The sequence below is a fragment of the Solanum stenotomum genome, chromosome 5 (genome assembly GCF_019186545.1).
Source record: "Solanum stenotomum isolate F172 chromosome 5, ASM1918654v1, whole genome shotgun sequence".
Taxonomy (NCBI): Eukaryota; Viridiplantae; Streptophyta; class Magnoliopsida; order Solanales; family Solanaceae; genus Solanum; species Solanum stenotomum.
The window spans coordinates 44,707,985-44,732,946 of NC_064286.1; the positions used below are offsets into that span (position 1 = coordinate 44,707,985).

At 36.4% G+C, this 24,962-nt stretch overlaps 2 protein-coding genes across 2 annotated transcripts; both read left to right on the top strand.

Annotated features, from left to right (window-relative positions):
• The first annotated feature begins 3,157 nt into the window (after window positions 1-3,157).
• LOC125865592 (uncharacterized) lies at window positions 3,158-5,137 on the top strand. The gene is made up of 2 exons (XM_049545791.1): window positions 3,158-3,477; window positions 3,637-5,137. The coding sequence occupies exons 1-2, from the start codon at window positions 3,181-3,183 to the stop codon at window positions 3,979-3,981; spliced, it is 642 nt and encodes a 213-aa protein (XP_049401748.1). The 5' UTR covers window positions 3,158-3,180; the 3' UTR covers window positions 3,982-5,137.
• A 10,520-nt stretch (window positions 5,138-15,657) lies between these two features.
• On the top strand, window positions 15,658-16,573 carry LOC125864032 (uncharacterized). The gene is made up of 3 exons (XM_049543982.1): window positions 15,658-15,898; window positions 16,033-16,133; window positions 16,181-16,573. Exons 1-3 carry the CDS (start codon window positions 15,658-15,660, stop codon window positions 16,571-16,573), a joined length of 735 nt encoding a protein of 244 aa, XP_049399939.1.
• The last annotated feature ends 8,389 nt before the right edge of the window (window positions 16,574-24,962 follow it).

The window sequence follows — 24,962 nt, forward strand, 5'->3', positions numbered from 1 at the left end:
CGGGGAAGGTCAAAATTGGGTGTCAACAATCCTCACCCACAAGGTATGATTCCATACATATTTTCCATACCTTGTAATTGGACTGATTCAACAATTCCATCCCCAGTCCATTAACAGGACCGTTAAAATCCATCTACACAAACTAGTTGAATCTACTAGCAACCCGATCTTGAAATAACACCCACAAGCCAATCTATGGCTATGACTCTGATACCATGTAGAGAATAACAGAAAAAAAGTATAAGCGGGGAACCTTCAGAAGACTCAACTAAAGAACAGAAAACTAGAAGGGAGAAAAAGTATTTTGGATATAGAACTTTGTTATAGAAGAAGACTATTTGATTTGAGTTGTTCTTGGGTTATTCTTGGGTTGGTTACAAATGTACAATACCATATGATATTTATACTAATTAACCTATGGATGGTTCTAGATACTACAAAATCTAGACTATTCCATAATTCTCTACAAATATCTAATTTCTCTAGAACATCTACAAGGAAAATCTAGTAACATTATCTTCTACTCTAGATTATCTAGATGTTTCTACAAAATACTTATTCAAGTGACTACACTAGATTATTCTAGAAACTTTCCTAAAATTCTAGGATCTTTGTAGGTCCAAAAAATTATCTTTATTTTTTACATTATAAACATGTCATACAAAAAGTTAAGATTAAAGTATTGTAAAAAAAGACATTTTAAAAAAACAGATTAAAAACAAAAAGTATTCCTAAGAAGGAAATTTCATAAAAGTATAGTAACTTACATTGTAAAAATATAAGACGAAATAGTCTGATGGACCGTTGTACTATTGTACAAGTTTGTATTATGTACCCTTCGTCTTAACTCTTCCTCAACTGAACCCTTAAATTCAATCAAAAGAAGATTTTTAAACCTCTTCTACCATGTGTGTAGTTCACTCACCCCTGCATGTAAAGCTCCGTCCCTGCTTGACCAACTTTAAAAATAATTTTACAATATAATACGTGAAATTGGATTTTTAGATAATGGTCCAAAATTTACAATTTATGTTAAAAATCTTTCAAATTATCTTATGTTCATTACTTGCCCTTTTTTAAATAAAAGTTGATTAATTATATTCTTATATAATGGCATTATGATTGTAGTGTTTATGACGAGATTTTAGATGTTATGTGTTAAAACATCCTTTTCAAATCCTTTGTTGAACTTGATGTTGTTCTTATTTATGTCTTTAATTTTCTGCATATTCTTTTTAGTGTCAGTGTTCTATTGTGTGTTGGAATTTCTTATTTATTTTTTGTTCTGATTGCTTGTAATTGAACTATATATATTAGTATTACTATTTATTATCTTCCATCCTTTAAATGTTACATCCTAAAATCATCATCTTCTTTTTTTATTTACTATTCAATATTCAATATCTATAGTGAAATCTGACTAAATTTAAATTCGCATCGAAAAGTCTCACATTGGAGGAGGTAATTAAAGTCATGAATAAAGTAAAAAAAATTGATTTGAATAAAAACAAAATAGATGATTAATTAAAATAAGTTGCGATAATATTTTTGCTTGTTTTGTTGGCGGATGACTATGACCAAACAATGGGTATTGAATTTGCTTAAAATTAAATGATAATAAATTAGTAAAATTATATTATTTGCAGATGACTATGAGTCAATATTATGTATAAAAAAAGAAGCAGAAAATCAAATTAATACAATACTTTCTCCAAAAGAACATATCTAAATGAAGAAAAAATAACAAGTGAACTATTTGTCTAGAACATATTTGATTTAAAGCTGTCGAAATTTTCAAAAAAGGAACTACCATATTCGAAGCTCATGGATTGCTTCAAATTCCAATTCCTATTCCAGGGCAAAAAGAAGGAGTTATCGACTTCAAGAAAAGATAACAAGTTAGGAGAATTCTTCAAAATTCTACACGAATATGAATAGGAATCAGATTGACGTTGACGTTGTTGTAAATTGGATACATTTTGACATAGTTGACAAGACTCGCATCCGCACTTTTCCATATTATACCGCTTAGTGAAACTATCAAATTCTTCAAATAAATTTGCTATCCCCATATTGGATTTGAACATGTCGAAATTTTCAAAAAAGGAACTACCATATTCAAATTTCATGTATTGCTTCGAATGCCAATCTCGGGGCAAAAAGGAGGAATTACCAACTACAAGAAAAGATAACAAGTTTGGGGAATTCTTCAAAATTCTACACGAATTGGAATAGGAATCGTATTGACGTTGAAGTTGTTGTAAATTGGATATATGTTGACGTAGTTGTGAATAGAACCATTGTTGACAAGACTCACATCTACACTTCTTTAAATTATACCACATGGTGAAATTATCAAGTTCTTCAAATAAATTTGCCATCGCCGTATTAACTCAATTTACTTTTGTCAATTAGAAATATGTGTCTTACATGTGTAGGTACGTAATATATATAATGGTCTTAATTAGTATTATTTGAGTAGGATATGGATTTAACTAGAATTAACTTAATCGATTACTCCCTAATTAGGAAATTGATTAGTCGAGTCCTAATCCTATCTTGACATGATTTATGACTTTCTGTGATTGCAAATTAAAAATTAAAAATATTTTTTCTTTTATCTTTTAGAAAGCCAGACAAACCCTTTGCTTGTCGGAAAAGAGTGAGGGATGAACGAAGATCGAATGTCTATTTTTTTTTAAAATAAATAACAATTAGATTATTTTAGGTAGTTTTTATTTTGACACAATAAATATTTTGTGTATTTTTTTCTTTTTAATATAGTTTTCCTTTGGTCCAAATAATTGATTAACTCACTCTTAAAAACAAAGAAGAGTTTTGACCAAAATACCTTTAATTATTACTCTCTCTTTAGATTGACATACTCATTATTAAATTTGTACAATGTATTTGAAATATGTCAAGGGTAAATTTGGAAAAAGAAATTAAGCACTATTTTGATTTTGTATAATTCTTAGAAGCTAAAATATCAATTGTATTTTTTATGGAAGGAAATATTAATGATTAGTATTGAATATTAATACACATAAAATTTAAATCCTAAATTGCATCTCATCTCGTCAATAAAATAACTAAAGCACAATTAATCAAACAAACAAACAAACAAATGGGAATGGATTTTAAATTGTTATAACGGCTAGTAAACCAAGTTCCCTGAGAATGAAAGCCGGGCAACAGCAACAGCAACACCATTCATGGAAACTGAATGTTCATGCCAAGGCCAAGAACTTCAATTTCAAATTGGTAGCTTCCAATTTCTTACCCAATTCCAAGTATTTCCCATTTTCTCTCAAATTCAAGTACTGCAGATTCTTCATCCATCTCAATTCTCAAACATTCATCTCTCCGAATCCCCAGAAACCTAAATCTTTCAAATCAAAACTCCATCGATTCCTTCAGAGACTCCGCCGACGACGCAAGAACAACAGAGTCACCAGTTCCAAACCAAAGAACAAGGTAACATGGAAAATTTTAGTCTTATGATTTGCAGCAAATTAAATATTAGGGGTTTCGGTTATCCGATAAATTGATTTAATTCCATGGGTAAGAGAAGCGTCTTTATTTGCTCAATCCAGCTCTAACTAATTAGAATTTTGACTGTCTTTTCTGATGCAGGCAGCCATTTCTCAGAGTTCAGTGGTGTTAGGGAATCTGGTCCTTTTCCTTCAATCAATCTATCAAGGGGATAAAGATGGAATCTTTATACTTGGTTCTATTGTTATTATTTGCTTTGCTTCCTTATTTAAAAAATTCATGGCAAGAAAAGCTTGGATTTTGTTGGTTTTCGTAACTGGTGCCCTAGTTTTTTTCTCGAATGTGATGCATTTCAGATTCAGAAGCCAGTTTGATCATCAGCACTATCTGTCTGGATTCTTTTGGAGGGCTTTCAAAAATGTTGCCTCCTCTGCCTGTTTTTATATACTATCTCAGGTGCTTACTGCTATATCTAGACTAATATGACTTTTCTAGGGCCAAAGTCTAATTTGAATGTGCTAAATCTGATTGTTCTGTTGCAAATTTCAGTGTCAAATTGTCCTCTTAATTAGTATACCTTTGTTGGAAATTTCAAAGTCAAATTGTTCTTCTGTTGCTTCATTTGCTTTCTTTCTATCTTGATATTTTTTCTGTCATATTTTGCTTGCAATCCTGCTTTGATTACCTTCAAGGATCTATTGGAGCCAACCTCTCTACCCTGCAAAGGTAGAGATTCTGTTGTTTGTGTTCTTTATAAAGTCAAGTTGTATGGTTTTACATAAATGTTACTCCTATATGAGACTATATATTGTAAAACACTGAAGCATATGGTGCAAAAAGTGCATAATGGAGACAAGGGGAACTGACTGATAGGGGAAACTGCTGCTAAATGAAGATAGGTGGAATGTGTGACAGGGGGAACATGTTTGTCTTCAAAGTGTTTGCTGAAATGATTGCATAGTTTGTCATCATCAAAAAGGGGAAAAATGTTATAACGTTGGAAAATCAATTTTGATGATTGACAAACTTGATGAAGGGACCTGGTACCTCCTCTAAAGCATTTTCGCCAAGTCAAATAGCATAACTGTAAAGTGTACTGTGTCTGCACAGTGCGGCAAAGTGGTATGGCAGTGTAGCAGCAGGACCTACCAATAAGAAGAGGTTAAGGTTTTTCCCTTTCTCCCTCTCTCATTGATAAGAAGACTTGAAAGAGCAAAACCAAAACTTTTGCAACAGTGAAAAATATTGCTGTTGTCTCAAAAGTATGGGCTGTCTCAGCTTCCACATCATGAACACCTGAACTATAAGGGACCTGCTCTTATCTATCGAAGTTGTTACTTTATTCCTTGTTGTTCGGTCTTGGTTCTTGTGCTAAACATTATAAATCTACTCTTATTTATGAAGCTTGTATAGGTATTGTTTCTTCTCCTTATCTTTTAGATTTGAGTTGTTGGCTATAGTTAGCCGTGGTGTATTGTTGGAATCTATATCAACTAGAATTAGTTGGTATAGTAAGAGAGCAATACAGTAATTACACTAGAATTTTGCAATAGAGTTGTTGCTCGGGGGAAGGGATTAAGAATTCAATTCCCAGGTTGCAAGAGTTTGTAATATGAAACCTTTGTGTTTAGTGACGTTGTTGGTGAATACCTACAGCCGTGACTTTTTCCTTTCTTGAGCAAGGAGGTTTCCATGTAAATATCGTGTGTTGATTACTTTCTGATATGTTCTTCTTTGTTCTTAGTTGTTCCTAGTCAAGGACTTGGTCCCTTGACTCGTGGTGGATACATTCGAGCCAACAATGCATAATTAAGCATTGGATTGCAAAGAGTTCTTCTAGTTTAAAAACTCTTTTCCACTGTCACCTCTACCTTTTTACAAGTCCTTCAGTTTAAAAACTTGCTATCTCCAACTAGTTATCATAATTACTTATTCTTTCCTAAACATGTTTAAGAAGTCTACTCTAAAGATGTGATCATTTTGTCAAAGTGAGCCTCTTTCCACCGGAGCTTCATGGGCGTTGCCCCGTTCCCCAATCAGATGTTTGGATGTGAGCTATACTCTGCGTATTTGACCTTGCCTTGCCATTTGACCTCTTTTCCCGTATGACTACACTGAGTGTGAACCAGTGGTGCAAAAACAACGAGTATATTCATTTAGCCACCTTGAAAAGAAAAAAAAACATGACAAACGGAGGAAGAATAACATGTTGTACTGGTTAAAATTTGTCAAGAAAATCAATTGACAAGGTGCACTTTGTATTGATTGAGTTCTACTGCAGCTGATATTGTGCCTGCCCTGAATACTGCAGAAGACCATTCAATGTAGTAAATGAAGATGCAGTTGCAGGCAATTTCAATCTTTTGGAAGCACAAGAATCTCATAAAGATTTTGGATTAAATGTTTTAATTTGATGTCACATCAAACATTATGAAAGTTGAAACCAGTATTTTACTTGAAATACACAGTTAAACCAGTATTTCAATATTCAACTTAAAGTTGTCATACTCAAATTCAATAATTAGATACTCATTGTCAAAACTAATGCCAAAAACAAAGGTTTAGTAATACTAAAATATTTGGTTGAAGTTGAAAAATGTAAATATGAAGGTAGAAGGTAGGAAGGTTCCAAGGATATTTCAGGGATATGTGCAATTTTGTACTAGTATCATCTTCCCCAATTGGGATATTCTATAATTATTGGATGACATTGTAGAACCCAGTGATATTCTAGATTTTTAGCACGTACAACCATCAAACTAGAGACCAAAGCAGGACTCGACAAAACGGAAAGTATCATTGTATGCCGTCCTTCCCTGAAATGGAACTTTCATGCTGGAGCAAGAACTAACATGAAAATCGATCTATTAATAATTAGTGTAGTAGACATTGTAGAACCAAATAGAGAACAATATACTTTTCTTTTACTTGTTGAATAGGAAAACACAAATTTGTGATACTTCAAGCCTTGGATCTAATTTTAGTTGTTGAATTTGAATGAAATGGAGTGTTACTCTTAATGTTATAGTCTCTATTTCTTCACTTATGAGTAGCTAAATTCCTTTCTAGGTATATGTATGCATGATGTGGGTGTAAACTTTAATGGGTAGTGATTAGATAGTTCTAAACTCAAGTATTATGCATGAATCTATTGCTAACTTCAAGGTTTAATCTAAAAATCAAGGATTGCAAACATTAGTTGAACTCTCTACTTTCACTTTTGCTTGAAAAGGGGAAGTAAAGCTCGATAAGATTTTATTAGTGAGGACTTCATTTTTTCTTCTTCTCTTTCTTCCACATCATCACCGTCATTATTATCTTTTTTGTCATCATCATCCTTATTTTTTTGTTGTCCTTCTTCCTCTACATGAACTTCATGGAGAATTTCAAGTTCTTCTTGAGAAACTATTGGTTCTACTTTAGAAGAAGAAACTCCTGATTTTGATTCTACTTGAGAAGAAGAAACTCCTGATTTTGATTCTACTTGAGAAGAAGAAACTCCTGATTCTGATTCTACTTGAGAAGAAGAAACTAGTTCATATGCAAGCTCTTCTAAAAGAGTGAAACTGGTATTTTCATTCTTCTTTCTACCAGTTTTACTTCTACGTTTATTCTGAATCTTTGTGTCAGTTGTTTCAGTTGTTACTACTAGTTTTCTTTTGACATGAGGCATTATATTTTGTATCTGCAACCATAAAATCAAATATTTCTTAACAAAAATAACAACAACCAAATGCCCCCAAGGCCTAGCTCGAGTGGCAAAAGGTGGAGGATTTGTGGCTTAGGTCGCAGGTTCAAGCCCCACACCATGCAAAGCGATGCCCGATATTTAAGTAGAGAAGGGTAGAGGGGCGGGTCCATTATACACCGAGTTTAGAAGGCTGTGATCGGTCCAAAGGGTGGGTCACATACGAATTTCTCGGTTATAAAAAAATAAAAATAAAATAACAACAACCAAACACAACAACACGACACACAACACACAACAACACAAACAACAATACATCACCCCTCAGAAAATCCCAAATACTATTCAATACCACACATGAATCAACCAACAAACCACAAAATCCTACCTAAACCCTAATCAACCAACTATAAACTGAAGCCTTTTGAAACCATATAATATTTCAAAAGGAATAAAAACCAACCAAACCAACTAGCCTACAAACAAATAAGTGATTAATCACTAAAAACGTCTTGAGTTAATACCAACAAATATTTCAAAATCCTAATTAAATTTTACCTGAGAAGATATTGATGATAAATTAGGGAAATAAGGCAATAACGACGCGCTGGAACTATTTTAGAGAAAGAGAAACTGCAATAGATTACACTTATGTTGTAGAAAATATCGCAACAACAATTGGATATGTGAAGAATAATGTAGAAACAAGAGAGATGGAAGGAAAAAAGGAAATACAAAATGAAAAGATAAGTAAATTAAATTTTAGAATATGAAATGACCTTTTTACAAAGGAGAGAGAGAAAATGACAGTTGTTATCAACCTTTTCAATTTTTTTTTTGAATTTTGACAATAAAATGTTGCAACATATGGCAATTCAAAGTGACATGTTGCCACATATCTTTTTTCTGTTGGGGCACATTCAGATAATTGTGTGATTTTTTTTACAACAGAGGCTATATATGTTGCCATATATCATCTTTCTATTGGGGCATATGTAGATAATTGTGTGATTTTTTTACAACAAATGTTATATATGTTGCCACAGATACCACATTTCCTCCTTTCCTACATAATTGACATTTGTTCCCACAAAATACAATAATAATAATCATTAATATATCACCAAAAATGTAACAACTCGTTCTTAGAAAGAGCTAAATTGGAAAGAGCCAATTAGAGATTTGTGCAAGTTAGTCTTCAATTGTGAGTTTTGGGTCAACTTCAAACAATCATAACTTTCAGCATAAGATGATTTAGATGGCTCATGATATATTAAATGAAAGATCTTTGAGTCATCTTTCCAACGCCACTGAGTTTGCTAAATTTTGAGTTCGGATGAGAGAGATATGCCCGTTTGAATTCAGCCCATTCGATGAAGGAAATTCACCCGAATTTATGGAGGGGTATTTAGGTCTTTTCCATACACCACTAAGTTCACACTTTTTTTTTTTACCCAAATAGGGGTCTAAACAGATTGATATCAGTTTTCACAATTCCTAAACATGCTTAGGGTTTTAGAGAGAAGTTCAAGAGGAGAAAAATGAATGTGAACCAGTGGTGCAAAAACAGCGAGTATATTCATTTAGCCACCCTGAAAAGAAAAAAAACATGACAAATGGAGGAAGAATAACATGTTGTACTGGCTAAAATTTGTCAAGAAAATCAATTGACAAGATGCACTTTGTATTGACTGAGTTCTACTGCAGCTGATATTGTGCCTTCCCTGAATACTGCAGAAGACCATTCAATGTAGTAAATGAAGATGCAGTTGCAGGCAATTTCAATCTTTTGGAAGCACAAGAACTCATAAAGATTTTGGATTTTTTTCTGAATTTGGTGTCACAGCAAACATTATGAAAGTTGAAACTAGTATTTAACTTGAAATACACAGTAAAACCAGTATTTCAACATTCAACTTAAGGTTGTCATATTGGAATTCATAATTAGATACTCATTGTCAAAACTAATGTCAAATACAAAGGTTTAGTAATATTGAAATATTTGGTTGAAGTTGAAAAAGTGAATACATGAAGGTAGAAGGCAGAAGGTTCCAAGGATATTTGAGGGATATGTGCAATTTTGTACTAGTATCATCTTCCCCAATTGGGATATTCTATAATTATTGAATATAGACATTGTAGAACCAGAGATATTCTAGATTTTTAGCACGTACAACCATCAAACTAGAGACCAAAGCAGGACTCGACAAAATGGAAAGTATCATTGTACGTCATCCTTCCCTGAAATGGAACTTTCATGTTGGAGAAAGAACTAACATGAAAGTCGAGATCTATTAATAATTAGTGTAGTAGACATTGTAGAACCAAATAAAGAACAATATACTTTTCTTTTACTTGTTGAATAAGAAAACACAAATTTGTGATACTTCAAGCCTTGGATGTAATTTTAGTTGCTGAATATGAATGAAATGGAGTGATGCTCTTATGTTATATTCTCTATTTCTTCACTTATGAGTAGCTAAATTCCTCTCTAGGTATATGTGTGCATAATGTGGGTGTAAACTTTAGGGATTAAATAGTTCTAAACTCAAGTATTATGCATGAATCTATTGTTAACTTCAAGGTTTAATCTAAAAATCCATGATTGCAAACATTAGTTGAACTCTCTACTTTCACTTTTGCTTGAAAAGGGGAAGTAAAGCTCGGTAAGATTTTATTAGTGAGGACTTGAGAAATTAATCATTAGATTAGAGATAGAGATAGTCTAAATTTGGTTGATTTCTCATTTAAATGGTTAGAGCTAGAAATAGTCTAAACTCACTCAAGCATTGTTTCATGTTTTGTATGGTAAGTTCTTGGGGTTCGAGAGAATCCTAAACACACATATTCATTAGTTCGAGAGAATATTGGATGTAGTGTTGACCAAATACTATCTATGTATTGATTGGTTGTGAACTAGTTTATTATTACCTATTCAGTTGATGCCCTATCGAAGTTGCAAATGTTGGGATATATACTATTAACCATATGTTAAGATATAATATTTATTATAAAATAAATATTTTATTCATGTTTAATAGATCATATATTCGTTTATGATGTCTGTTTACTTATATAGTTAGATGATTTAGTGTATAGAGTTTTAACTTATACAAAGAGGATTAAATCATCAGTTCATACAAGTATAAAGTTTTTTGTTCACAATCTAGGATGGAAATTGGACATGTCATCGGTACGATTGTAGCACAAGATTATATGTAATTTATCTTGATTATGGGAACGGTATAGTTCCAACATCTTGTGCTAGTGCATTTTGTATGTATTGAACGAGACCGAGTAAAGATAGTTGTTTTAGACTAGCTGACAAAAACATATTCTCTAAACTATTAAATGTACTTATATTCTTAATCCTGATATAACTATTATGATTTGTATATATTAATTATCGTTTTGATTTATTAAAAGGTGAGATTCTGAGATGAGTCAATATGCTGGTAGATTGGATGATCATAATATATATAAGTGAAATAATAAGTCAGTTGATGGAATCCATGTCTCATTATAGAGAATGATTGATATGCCTCTTTGAGAAACTTATAAGTTTTCATCGTGTCAAACCTTGCAAGTGGATTTATGAATCCGACACATGAAATAAGTTAAGTAGTGCTCTAAAGGAAATTAATCATTAAATTAAATTCATTAGTAATTTAATTTATTGATTAGTATCTGTAATTTTAACATGGAGAATTACATAAATGGGAAATTTCGAAATATAAATAGAGGAGTGCAATTACGAATTTCTAGTGGAAGAATTTATAATTTATCATGGTAAGAATAATTCAAATTAATTATTTAGAATTATTTCCATAATAGGAAGCCTCAACAATTAATTATGTTGTCCCTACAGTGCCCAGATTTCACTAGAACTTAGAATCGTATTTCTATGGGGGAAAAGAGGAGACTAGCATGAGTTTTTGAAAAAATGAAAATAAATGTGTGTTTTTTGAAGAAAAAGAAAAATGTGTCTTTTGGTTCTCCTTTTTGGATTGGAAAGAAATCTCTATAAGTAGGGATTCTGCTAACCTAGAAAAAGATTGATTAGTTTTCGATTCGATACTTGCCCACCCAAGTATTGAGAGTTCAGATGTGAACTTGGGATCACTGTAGAAGACCATAGTTGTTGTCTATCTTGTAGATTCACTTGAAGGTCTGTCTAATTCGTGGATTCACTTGAATGTATCTTTCTGCCCACGCTTAAGAGGTAATTTTTGAATTAAATTTCAGTAAGTTTATGTGTTCTAGCATAATTGTATATGTTCTAGCATAAACAATTTGGTTATCTATTATTCATGTAAGCAGTAAGATTCTTGTATGCTTCCGCTTTGCATATAGTTTTCCAACATCACACACCCTTAGTTGTTTCTAAAATTGTTAAATCTTTTTTTTTGTTGCTTAATTGATATTGATATTCGTAGTTTTGAATAAATTCTCTTTTTACCAATTCCCTCCATTTAAATACTTTGTTTTGGTACAATGTGCTTGTTAGTTTTGAACTGATGAATGAATAAAGTGTAATGCTCATTACCAATCCTTGTGGTTCGACTCTGACTCATAAAGCTGGATATTATTTTTGCATACGACCGCCTATACTTTAATTGGAAAGTATAGTTTAGTTTTATCATAGGGCTTGATCCAAATTTTGAGCCCCAGACCATATGATGAAGCCCCAGACCACACGATCAGGGACAAGGCAATAAACTACCACTCCAAAACTACTACATCTTGTGTCCTCGCCTGAAACATTGTCAGGACACAACTCTCCCTAGTTTGAAGAAGGAGATGGGTCTTCAAAGGATGGAAACAGTAATGGAGGATCAATCTTTACTTTGGGCTCAGGAAATCCTAAATTTGATATGAGGGAGTAGAGCTTTGTGGGTACATCTCAAGAATATCGAGATAGAGTGGACACAGAAAGGGTTTAGAATGCTCATACTCGAGATGTTAGATTATGGTGTACACTGTGCAAGTGGAAAATTTATACTAGGGATGTCGCATTATCGGAAAAAGGCATGCCTAAGAGGAGTATTTTCGAGGAGCCAAGGATTCAGACTAAGGGCTTGGCTTCACTCCTTAACATACAGGACATCAGGAAACTACAATCCTACATTAGTAAGGGAGTTTTATGCTTCCTACTTAACTCTGGTCCAATAGATTACTTTATAGAGGATGAGGTGCATAAATCAGTCCCCACTTGCCAGCGTACTAGTTCGAGGGGGTGACTATATATATTTTTGAGTGCACTATCTAGAGCTCCCTATTAGGGACAGTGGCTACTGCGTTGTTTGATTACCAAAGGTGGATAGTGAGATACAAGATTAAGATAAGTGACCCAACTTAGAAGGCCGATATGTTAAGATGGGTTGTTAGGTACATTGCTGAGCGTGGTAAGGATGCCGATTGAGTTACAGGAAGGGAGCAATTAAACATGTGTCATTATATTTTAAAAGAAAGTTCTAGTGGGCTATTGTTCATACTCATCTTTGTCCTACTCTGGTGGACAACACACTTACACCAGATCAGTTAGGGCTAGTGGTTAGCACTATATCGGGCTACGATTAATATCATGTGCGACAACATTAAAGAGATTCACGAGACGACATTTAGAGAAGACACTAGCATCCCCTTTTCGTGTTTTATTCATAAATCATTTATGGATTTTTGGATCCAAATTATGCATGGAGTTGACCACTTGATTATGGTGGCTCGTACACAGAACGACAGGCTAAAAAAATATGACACTAATCAAGTTTCCCCAAGATGAGCCCTGATGAGTCCTCAACTTGGACTCATTTAGGGCTATATTTTGATAGAATTAGTGTCCTCAAATGCATGATTTGTCTCAATAACTGATGAACAACCTTGAGTTTCAGGTATTTAAAGTTAGAGGCAAAGATAACCTGATACTCGCCTAACCTGTTTGGCGACACGCCAATGTGACCATCGGCTCGCCTAGATGTTCCAAAAGTTCCAATACAAAAGAGCAAGGAGAATGAAAACCCGAGGACCGCCAAAATCATTCGGCGACACGCTGAATAGGCTACCAAACTGCCAAAATTTACAGAAAGCTGGAGCGAAAAATGACGGAGAGTAGCAATCTCATTCGGCATGTCGCTGATCCAGTCGGCGTCAGATGACCTAGTCGTCGAAGGTGCTGATGAAGGTTGTAAGCAAGTGCTGATGGGCGAAGCAACAAGGAAGAGGGTGATTTGCGGAATAAATTGGTGACCCTCGATCAAGCTCGCCGTAAGTTACAGTGATTTAGATCAAGAATTGATGAAGAATTGAAGGCGAGACGAAGAAACATTGGCGGATCATCGAATTGATCGGCGATCTCGACTATCGACGTCGAATGATCCGCTGCAACAAATATTTTTGAAAACTATAAATAGTCGTTGAGAGTTGTAGCTTAATATGAGATTTTTAATATATAATTTTTAACATAGAATTTTGAGTTCTAAGTTTGGAGAGGGCTTTGAAGAACCTGAAAATTCAAAGGGTTTCAACTCCAAGAATTTGGACTTGGTTCTTGTGGATTCTTCACACTTTGCTTGTTTTGAGACTTAAATCTTCATACCCATTTAAATGCAAACTCATATTGGTATAAATTTCTATCTCTCTTACATGTGTAGCTAAAACTCCAATTCTTCGGGTGTGATTTTGTGAATATGGGTTAGATTATCTATTGGGTCTTGCTTGTTGATGGTTTATTTGTTGTGTAAATGTGATTTTGTTTAGTAGTTGTGGTGGTACTTAATGAAATTGTAGTTGCAAATACGATTTCACCTTTGTGTTTTTGTCTTGCTCGAGAGAGAGGTCGTAAAACTAAGACTACTAAATTGATGGTCGGTGGGATTGGGTCGACATGAGGTTCAGTTCGAGAGAGTGAACGCTAGTCCTTCTCCCACACACTCAGCTCGAAAGTGTGAGTGGGCTAAGGCGGAGGCTGTTCTTCATGCGGCAAGTGAGTGTCCGAGAGGAACCCATTTGATTCGGGGTAAGTTGTTCGAGAGAAAGCTTACCCCCACTATAGTCTAGCTTAGTGACAAATATTTAACGAAATTACTATCAAAATCATGTACCCAACAATCTTGTCTAACCCGTATTCCTATCACATCCCAAGAATTCTCTCTCCTTGATTAGTACTCTATACATTTTTGCTGTTTTTTCTTACTTGTCGCAAATCCCCATTGATAATTGACGATTGCGTCACCTCTTAGATTTAACATGTTTATAGTCGATAATGTTTTTAGCTATGACTAATTAGAACTTAATTTTATTTTTCTAAAAATTCTCAAGCCCACTCCCTTGGGACTTGACCCCAACCCTTGGTTGGGTTACTTTACTATTGTATGATCGTAGACACTTGCATTGAAAGTTGTGTCATTACAGAAACATCAAAATGGCGCCACTGTCGGGGAGTTGTGTTATTTGAGAATTCTTAGTTTAGTAAAATTTTTGTTCTTCTTAATCATAGTTTACTCACTTAATTTTCCGTTTTGTTTTAAGTATTTGTGTGTCACAACAGGACATATGAGTGCAAACGGGGAGAATAGCTGCCTAGCGGGTGGTGCTCTTCATCGAGACGACATCAATGATGTTAATAGTGTTCATAACCCTGCCCACATGGGTGAGATGGGTGCAATTTGCATGCCACAAATGGAAATTCTATAAGAACACATGACATATGGAGTATTCCAAGTTGAGGAGGGTTCTTCTTCGACTTACTCAAGACCAGGGGAGAATCAAGGTTGGAACTCCAGAAGATACGTGGAGGGTTTCCACCCACGCTATCAACAACAGGGTGAAAATCAAGGTTGGAACTATTATAGGGGTGAAGAACCAAGAAGATATTGACAAGATTGGGTTGAGCAGGATGATCATGAGGAGGACCATACTCACTTGAGTGAAAGCTCGAAATCTAAAGGGAGTGCAAGTAGTCCTCGGGTAAATGATTTATTGTCATGAATACTCGATAAAGTTGAGGGCTCTGATGATTTGCTAAAAGGAATGAAAGATGACTTTTCATCATTGAACAGTAAAGTGAATTCTCATGCTGATGCCATCAAAATGCAGGTAGGTCGATTGAGTCTATTATCAGCTCAATTAACGTCCAAAACACCGATGAAAGATGTTGAAAGAGAGCTGGCTGTAGTTACTTGTAACGGAAAGGAGGCAATAGGGAATGTGATGGAAGATGAGGATCCTCAAAAGCATGAAGAGAGTCAAGTTATGGAGGAAGAAGAATTACCTATTCGACAAAACCTTGCCAAATAACCATAGGAGGAAGCGGAGCAACATGTTCAAGTTCCAAAAGTCATGCACCCTTTACCCAAGATACCTCCACCATTTCCCAACGCTTGGAAAAGAAGAATGAAGACTAGAAGTTCAAAAAGTTCTTGTCAGTGTTCAAGAAATTATCCATTAACCTTCCTCTGGTGGAAGCATTGTTGGAAATGCCGGGATACGCCAAATTCATGAAAGAGCTAGTTACAATGAAAATGAGGTTGGATTATGAAACTATTGAAGTACTCTATAGTTGCAGCACAATTATGACAAAAGAGCTAATCGCTAAGAGAGAAGATCCTGGGGCATTCACCACCCCGTGCACCATTGGTATGCTCCAATTTGGTAAAGATTTGTGCGATTTAGGAGCAAGCATCAACTTAATGCCATATGCAATATACAAACAACTTGGTTTGGGTGAACCCAAGGAAACCACAATGAGACTCCTTATGCGGATCGATCAATCAAGCATCCAGTGGGCATACTTTATGACATCTTGGTAAAAGTAGATCGGTTCATCTTTTCGGTTGATTTTGTGATTCTAGATCGTGAGATCAATGCTGAAATCCCCATTATTTTGGGAAGACCATTCTTAGCAACTGAGAGGGCATTGATGGATGTCGAAAGCGGGAAATTGAAGTTCTGGGTAACAATGATGAGGTAAACTTAAATATTTGCAAATCCATGAAACAGCCAAGCGATCTCTATATGGTGTCAACTGAGGATGTTATAGATGAAGCGGTGGAAAGTGTGAGCCATTTGATGCGAAAGAATGAACCCCTTGAATCTGTGCTTGCTATTTATGATAAATCCAAAGTTCAGGGCTATGACGAATTGGTAGCTGCCTTATCGAGATTAGGAGTATATTCAAGGAATCCAATCAAGTTGGATATCGACTTGAAAAACAGAGAAAGTCCTCTTGCAAAGCCATCAACTGAGGAACCGCCAAATCTGGAGTTAAAAACACTACCCTCTCATCTCAAATATGTCTTCTTGGGAGCCAATAATACTTTACCCGTGATTATCGCAGCTGAATTTCTTGAAAGGCAGGGGAACTTTCTGGTGAAGTACTGCAGAAACATATAAAAGCTATCGGATGGACCATAGCTGATATAGTGGGCATTCCGTTTTTGGTATATGTACGCACAAGATTCGGCTTGATAATAAATGTGAACCTAGTGTGGAACATCAACAGAGATTGAACCCACCAATGCAAGAGGTAGTGAAAAAGGAGATCATCAAGTGGTTAGACGCAAGAGTAATCTACCCGATTGCAGATAGTAAATGGGTAAGCCTGGTACAATGTGTACCAAAAAATGGAGGTTCACTGTAGTCCCAAATGCAAAGGGGGAACTCGTGCCAACTAGACCAGTGTCTGGGTGGAGAGGATGCATGGATTATCAAAAACTTAACTTATGGACTGAAAAAGACCACTTCCCAATGCCTTTTATGGACCAGATGCTTAACCGATTATCGGAAAGGGGGTGGTATTATTTTTTAGATGGTTACTCCAGCTACAATCAAATCTTTATTGTGCCTGCAGACTAAGAGAAAACCACTTTTAGTTGCCCTTATGGAACATTTGCATTCAAAAGGATGCCATTCGGGTTATGTAATGCCCCAACGACATTTCAACGTTGCATGTTGTATATTTTTGTTAAAATGGTCGAAGTCTCTATAGAGGTATTCATGGACGATTTCTCAGTCGTAAGGGATACGTTTGAAGAATGCTTGACACACTTAGGGCAAGTGCTCCAAAGATGCGTGGAAACAAATCTGGTTCTGAATTGGGAGAAATGTCACTTTATGGTGAAGGAAGGGATTGTTCTCGGGCACAAGGTATCGCAAAAGGAGCTGGAAGTTGACAAGGCAAAAATTGAGGCTATTGAGAAACTACCCCCACCAATTTCAGTGAAGGGTGTTCACAGTTTCTTGGGGCATGCAGGGTTCTACCGAAGGTTCATTAAAGACTTCTCAAAGATTGCACACCCACTATGCAAAATCTTGGAGAAGGAAGCGATGTTCTATTTTGATGACGCCTGTATGGCTGCATTTCAGTGTCTGAAAGAGAAATTAGTATCCACCCCGATTATCACCATCCCTAATTGGTCAGAATCTTTTGAAGTAATGTGTGATGCTAGTGGTATGACATTGGGGGTAGTGTTGGGGTAAAAGCGCAACGAACTATTTTACCCAATTTATTACGCAAGCAAGACTCTAAATAGTACTCAGCGAAATTATACGGTCACTGAATAAAAGTTGCTTGCGGTAGTCTATGCATTTGAAAAGTTCCGGGCATACTTGCTAGGCACCAAAGTAATCGTACATACTGATCATGCTGCACTCCGTTACTTGATAGCAAAGAAAGATGCAAAACCAAGATTGATAAGGTGGGTGCTACTATTACAAGAATTTGATTTTGAGGTAAAACATCGAAAAGGCTGCGAAAATCAAATAGCTGATCACTTATCGAGGTTAGAAGGAAGGGAAGATGCTGAGCATGAGGTCGACATAGGTGACTCCTTCCCGATGAACAGTTGTTTGCAATATCTTTCAACCATACACCATGGTATACAGATTTTGCAAATTACACTGTGAGTGGACTTATGCCAGATCAGTTGACCTTTTACTAACAAAAGAGGTTCATGTTTGTTGTTAAAAAATACTTTTGAGATGAACCATACATGTTTCGAGAGTGTGCTGACCATGTCATTAGAAGGTGTGTTCCTGAAGAAGAAGCGGTAGAAATTCTCTATGCTTGTCATACATCTCTAGTGGGAGGTCATCATAGTGGTATTCGCACCGCCGCTAAAGTGCTCCAAAATGGATATTACTGGCCGTCCCTCTACAAGAATGCACATGAATTTGCGAAGAAATGCTCTCAATGTCAACAACAAGGCGGAGTGTCTAGAAGACACAAACTACCTCTCACTCCTATTTTAGAGGTCGAGCTATTTGATGTATGGGGGATCGATTTCATGGGCCCATTTGTGAGCTCATTTGGAAATAAATATATCTTGGTGGTTGTAGATTATGTTTCCAAATGGGTGGAAGCCGTTGCACTTCCAAACAACGAAGGAAAAAATGTTGTCCAATTCTTGAAATGTTACATCTTTGCAAGATTTGGCACTCCTAGGGATTGATTATTAGTGATGGGGGATCCCACTTTTGCAATAAGTTGTTTTCAATGGCTCTGAGTAAATATGGGGTGAAACACAAGGTAGCAACCCCATATCATCCCCAAACAAGTGGCCAGGTCGAGGTATCAAATTGGGAGATCAAAAACATCTTGGCAAAGACAGTAAATGCCAACAGAACTGACTGGTCTAGGAAGCTCGATGATGATGCACTATGGGCATATCGGACCGCTTACAAAACACCTATTGGTATGTCCCTATATCAATTGATTTTTGGTAAGGCTTGTCATTTGCCCGTCGAGTTGGAACACAAAGCATTGTGGGCATTGAAAGCTTTAAATTTGGACTGGTAAAAAACTTCAAGGGGAAGGGTAGAGCACTTGAACGAATTGGATGAATTTAGACTGAGATCTTATGAAAGTTCAGCCAGTTACAAAGAGAAGATGAACAAATGGCATGATTCTCAAATACTCAAGCGGGACTTCAAGGTGGGAGATTGAGTTTTGCTATACAACTCTCGACTTAGACTCTTTCCCAAAAAACTCAAATCCAAATGCTCTGGACCTTTTAGAGTAATGCGAGTGTTCACCAATGGTGCCATAGAAGTTGAAGATCAAGAAGGACTCCCATTTAAAGTGAACGGTCAATGTTTGAAATTATATTTTGAGGAATGTCAAGAGATTTCTTTAGTTGAAGTGGTGTATCTAGAGGATGCTTGTAGGCACTTCCACGTTGTGCCATGACGTTAAATAAGACGCTTCTTGGGAGGCAACCCATGTACTAGATTTTTAAAATAAAATGTTTATGATTTTTGTAGTAGGAAGAACTCTCGGCGAATCGCCGAACCTGCTTGGCGTGCTTGATATGATTTGCCATGGGGAAATTAAAACTGGAGATGAGGCTCTATAACATTCAGCGAGACACCTGTGTTAGTCGGCAGATCGCTAATACAATTCGGTGACCCGACCTACCTTGCCCATTAGTGAAGATCCGTCATCACCTTTCTCTACATGTTCATACTTTACGTATTTTTCCTGACTATTTTTATATTTTAATTTATTTATTTATGTCAATGTCTTGTTGCGGTTTTGCTGGCATATTGAGGGCAATGTAGTGTTTTTTTGGTGGGGAGTGGAAATTGGGTAGCACTTCCCCTTCTTCTTTCCATTCCCCTTCTATGCTAAATATGATTGCCTTCTTGTAAATTCGGTTAAATCAATACCGATGACTTGAATGGTGCTCATAATTGAACGAACATGAAGGTACGACTACGATGAGACCAAATGAAGGTGCATAAACTATATGTGAACTCTTTGCATCTCGTTGTGATCAGTCATGTATCAAATTGATTCTCTTGTGATGATCATTGCACACTAGCGAATGTGTGAAGTCTTGTCTGACTTATAGTGTCAATGCCTAGTGTGATGAGCTTACCTGTGAACTATGCATGATGGATCCTAGAATTTACCCCGTTGGTCTGGTCAACTAAGTGATGCTATCTCTTGATATGATCTTAGGCAACTTCTAAGAGTGTGAGTCAATTTAACATATACCTCTTTTGTGACCTACCTTGTGAGTGTGTGAACATCTTTGTAACACCCCTTGAGCCTTACATTCCTTTGGAAGAAACTTGATGAAAACTAGACCTTTGTTTATCCATCACCCATAATCCTCATGAAGTTGTGGTTAGTTGAATAATCAACTTAGGCAAAAAGCCTAAGTTGGGGGTGTGGTGAAAAAGATAAGGGCAAGTCAAGAAGTGCAAGGAAAGTTTCCTCTTACCCATGGTTTTGAGAAAAATGGAACCCCTCCATTACAAAAAACAAAAAAAAAAAGAAAAGAGAAAGAAAAAGAAAAAGAATGAAAAAAGAAAGTTGTGGAATAAAGTACAAAAGAAATGGAGTTTCCAAACAATTCATGGAAAGTGAATAATAGGATAACTTATGAGCACTAAAGAAAACGATGAAGGAATAGGAAAGGAAGTGTTGTGAGTACCACATCTTATGAGGATTCAAGTCACTGAGCCTAAATGACCATACCTTTGCACTCAGCCCCATTACAAGCATTGAAAAGACCTTCTTGATCTTGAGTGAGCTGAAGCAAGTGTTGATTGGAAAATACGGGCAAACCTATGGGTGAAATTATGCATTGTGTTCTTCTTTGTGAGCGTGAGCGTTGCATTTGATTCCAGAACTTTAAATGTGTTATGCCTCGAGCCTACACCCTGGGTGGGACTGGCACCCGGAGACCATTTCTGGCCCCAAGCGAACCCTTAGCCTAGCTTTCTTAACTCAACGGAAACCTAACTCAACAGAATAACTCAATGCAAACGCAAGGTTACAAAACAACTTAACTTATAACATCTGGCCACAAAGGCAACTCGAATCTCAAAATAGGATATTTACATATATACATAGATGAGAGATTTAAAACTAACTGACTGACTGTCTATGAAGCCTCTATAATACTGAGATGGATGTTAGGACAGACCTCGCAACATCCTAATGAAGCAAAACTAAGAGAACAAAACAACTGAGTCCTCCAGAAAGCAAGGAGGCTCACCCACTGACTCTGGAGTGCTCAACTGGATCAACGACGTGCTGGATACTGATTCGGGGTACCTGTATCTGCATCGTCATAAGATGCAGGCCAACTGGCATCAGTACATTGAATGTATGAGTATGCGAGATGGAAAGCTAAGCCACAACTTAAGCTTGAAAAGAGTACAAGAGAACACTTACCTTGGCTCTGTTCGACTCATGAATAACTGAACTCAATATATAAAGCAATAAGACACATGCAATATACAAAGCTTGTAAAATAGTGTGAACAACTTAGCTCGTTAATGATAAAACAATAACAAACTCAACTTTACTTATATAGACGTAATATAACTTTAGTGGGAGATTCTTTAACCGACAATCACCACCATGAGCCCTAGTGGTGATACAACGTTTTACCTCACGTTGCCTAAGGACCATCCTATACTTGGCCGTGGTATAGGAAACTATCTTTACTAAGTGGATCCACTAGCTTAACTTTCGTGATCATCTAAAAAGTATGACTCGAGAAAATCCCATGTTGGCCGCATGGTTCTTATGGAGAGTTGAGTTACTATGAACTCGTGTCCCCAACTCGGTGCTCAAGACTATTCCCAAAAATATACTTTAGCTCATAAGTGTTTTAAACACATCTTTCTTTAGTTGAGATAATTGCTCAAAATCTAGCCCAAAGGCTCTCTTGGAATCGATGTTCCTTTCTTACTCAAATGTAAAAACATTTAGAAACTTCTTTGGGAAATACATAGTTCCCTAATAACCTTTGAGAAATGGACTCGACTTTATGCTCTTAACTTAACTTGAAACTTGAGACTCTTTACTTAGCTTGAACTCTATATTCTTTACTCAACTTGAACTTGAACCTTAAACGAAGGTAAAATGTTTAATAACGACTCTTGAAAAGCTTTAGGGACTTACTTGGACTTACTTCTTAACTTTGCTTGTCTTGACGCTAACTTCCCTTAACTTCGATCCTAACTTGCCTTGAATTGAACTATGGATTCAAGGTATATGATCACATGTTTATGGATGAGTTCGGGATGTCTAAATGTACCTTAGAGTGTTGGAAACAACTATAAAACATAGGTACAATACCAAGGAACATGCATGAGAAAGTGTGTAAAGAATGGGGGAACTTGGCGTCCTTGGCGCTCTGCAAGGCGCGAAGCGCCAGCCCTTGAAGCTCAGAAAGGACCTGCTGGTGGTCTGCTTGGCGCGCCTCCCCAAAGACTGGACTTCAGAGTCCCTTTTGGGGCACGCTGGCAGGCGCGACTAGCCAGCCCCTTGCCCAGAAAATCCGACTTTTCTCCCTCTTTTTCCCAACTCTAAACCACCCTAACTTCAATGGATTCAATCCCAAACACTAAGAATCATAAAATGCCTCAACATACAAGAGATTCAACTCAAACACACAACCAAATCATGTCCCACAACCAACACGAACTTCAACAACACAATCAACAACATCAACAACACAACCCAACAACTTTAACAACATAACGAATCTTTTCTTGAAAATAAAATGAGTTTGGTGTGTGGGGGAAAGGATCAACCTAACCCTATGAACTCACATACCTAGTAGGGATCACCCCCGACGATATCCACGACGATCCTTGACGGAAACTTGCTTGATCTTCTCTTGCTTCTCTTCTTCTCCTCTTCACTCTCAAGCCTTAGCTCTCACTCTTTAAAATGGTCCAAAAATGATCCAAAAATCAGCCTAACACACAATATAACCCCAAAAGAAATAGCTAGGGAAAAGACCAAAATACCCTTAAAATTTCCGGACGGATTCCCTACCAACTGCCCATTTTTCAAAGGGCATAACTCACCCATACGAACTCGGAATCGAGAAAACTCGGTGGCGTTGGAAAGATCATTCCACAAGCTTCGCAAATATAACTGGAAATACTCCTAACTCATCCTGATATAGGAGTTATGACTGCTCAAAGTCGGCCAAAAACTCACTGATTTCTACACTTCACCAATTTCCAGATTTTTGAATTCCTTCCAAAAATGACTATTTCCGATTTCCAGCTTCTCTATAGTTATTTCAAATTGTCGGATGTTACAAAATGATTAAACCATTGTGTGTGAATATGGAATCATCCTTTGTGTGAGGGAATTTGAATATTTTTGTTGAGCTTGAACTTGCATTTGAAGCAAGTATTGCGAGCTTGAGAATCTTTGGTAATGGTGTGTCACAACTTGAATCTTTGGGAACACATTTGATTCTTGTATGAGTAAATTGAGTCTTGCTGTGTACATCCATGATCGAGTCTTATGCATCACTGTTTGAGACATCCCTTTTCGAGCGGATGAACTTGAGTTTTACTTGAGGACAAGCAAAAGTTTAAGTTAGGGGTGTTGATGAGTCCTCAACTTGGACTCATTTAGGGCTATATTTTGATAGAATTAGTGTCCTCAAATGCATAATTTCTCTCAATAACTGATGAAGAACCTTGAGTTTCAGGTATTTAAAGTTAGAGGCAAAACATGGACACTATCGAGCCAACAAGGAACTAGTAGCTGAAAGAGCGAGGAAAAGATAACCTGATACTCGCCTAACCTGTTTGGCGACACACCAATGTGACCATCGGCTCGCCTAGATGTTCCAAAATTGCCAATACAAAAGAGTACGGAGAATGAAAACATGAAGATCGCCGAAATCATTCGGAGACACTGAATAGGCTACCAAACTACCGAAATTTACACAAAGTTGGAGCAAAAATGAGAAAAATGACGGCGAGTAGCAATCTCGTTAGGCGTGTCACTGACCCAGTCGGCATCAGATGACCTACTCGCCGAAGGTGCTGATGAAGGTTGTAAAGCTAGTGTTAATGGGCGAAACATCAAGGAAGAGGGCGATTCGCGGAATAAATCAGCGACCCCCGATCAAGCTTGCCGTAAGTTATAGTGATTTAGATCAAGAATTGATGATGAATTGAAGGAGAGACGAAGAAACATTGGCAGATTACCGAGTTGATTGGAAAATCTCGACTAACGACGCCGAATGATCCGCTGCAGCACAGATTTTTGAAAACTATAAATACTCGTTGAGAGTTGTATCTTAATATGAGATTTTAAATATATAACACAAAAAACATTAATTCCTAATACAAAATGGCCCTAGACACACACAACTCTTAAGTGAAATGTATTAAAAATACCGTAAACTCACGGTATATCAACACCCTCAACTTAAACATGTTGTTTGTCCTCAAGCGGCAAACTAACACTCTAAACGATACTTGTGTAGAAGTAGACATACAAACTCCAGAAATTACATGGCCATTTCAATCCGTTCCATTTTCTCAATGCAAATCTTTTCTCTTAGACTCAACAAGCTAACTCATGCGGATCAAGATATGACAGATATCGACCAGTAGACACACAACATACACTTTTTCACAATCACCAAGGTACCAACTCTCCGATAATGTAACTAGTGCCCTCACTTCAAACGAAATCCTTTCCACACAGAAGATATGAATTAATGTTTAACCAGCATGTTTAGGAATGTATGTGTATGAGCAAGTAGAAAAATGAAAGCATGATGGCATGAAAAACATGAGAAAACTGATCCTTGTCCAAAAGAGGTTTTGAGTTTTAGGATTCATTCAACACTCACGCTCAGAAGTGATTTCAAGTACAATTAGTGCTCAATACCATACACTTGCACTTATTTTCACTGCTTAGACTCTCCAAACTAGTTGTTAGGATCACTGTAGGACTTTCTTAGCTTGTAACGTAGGCTTAGGGTCAGGTATGGTACATTTG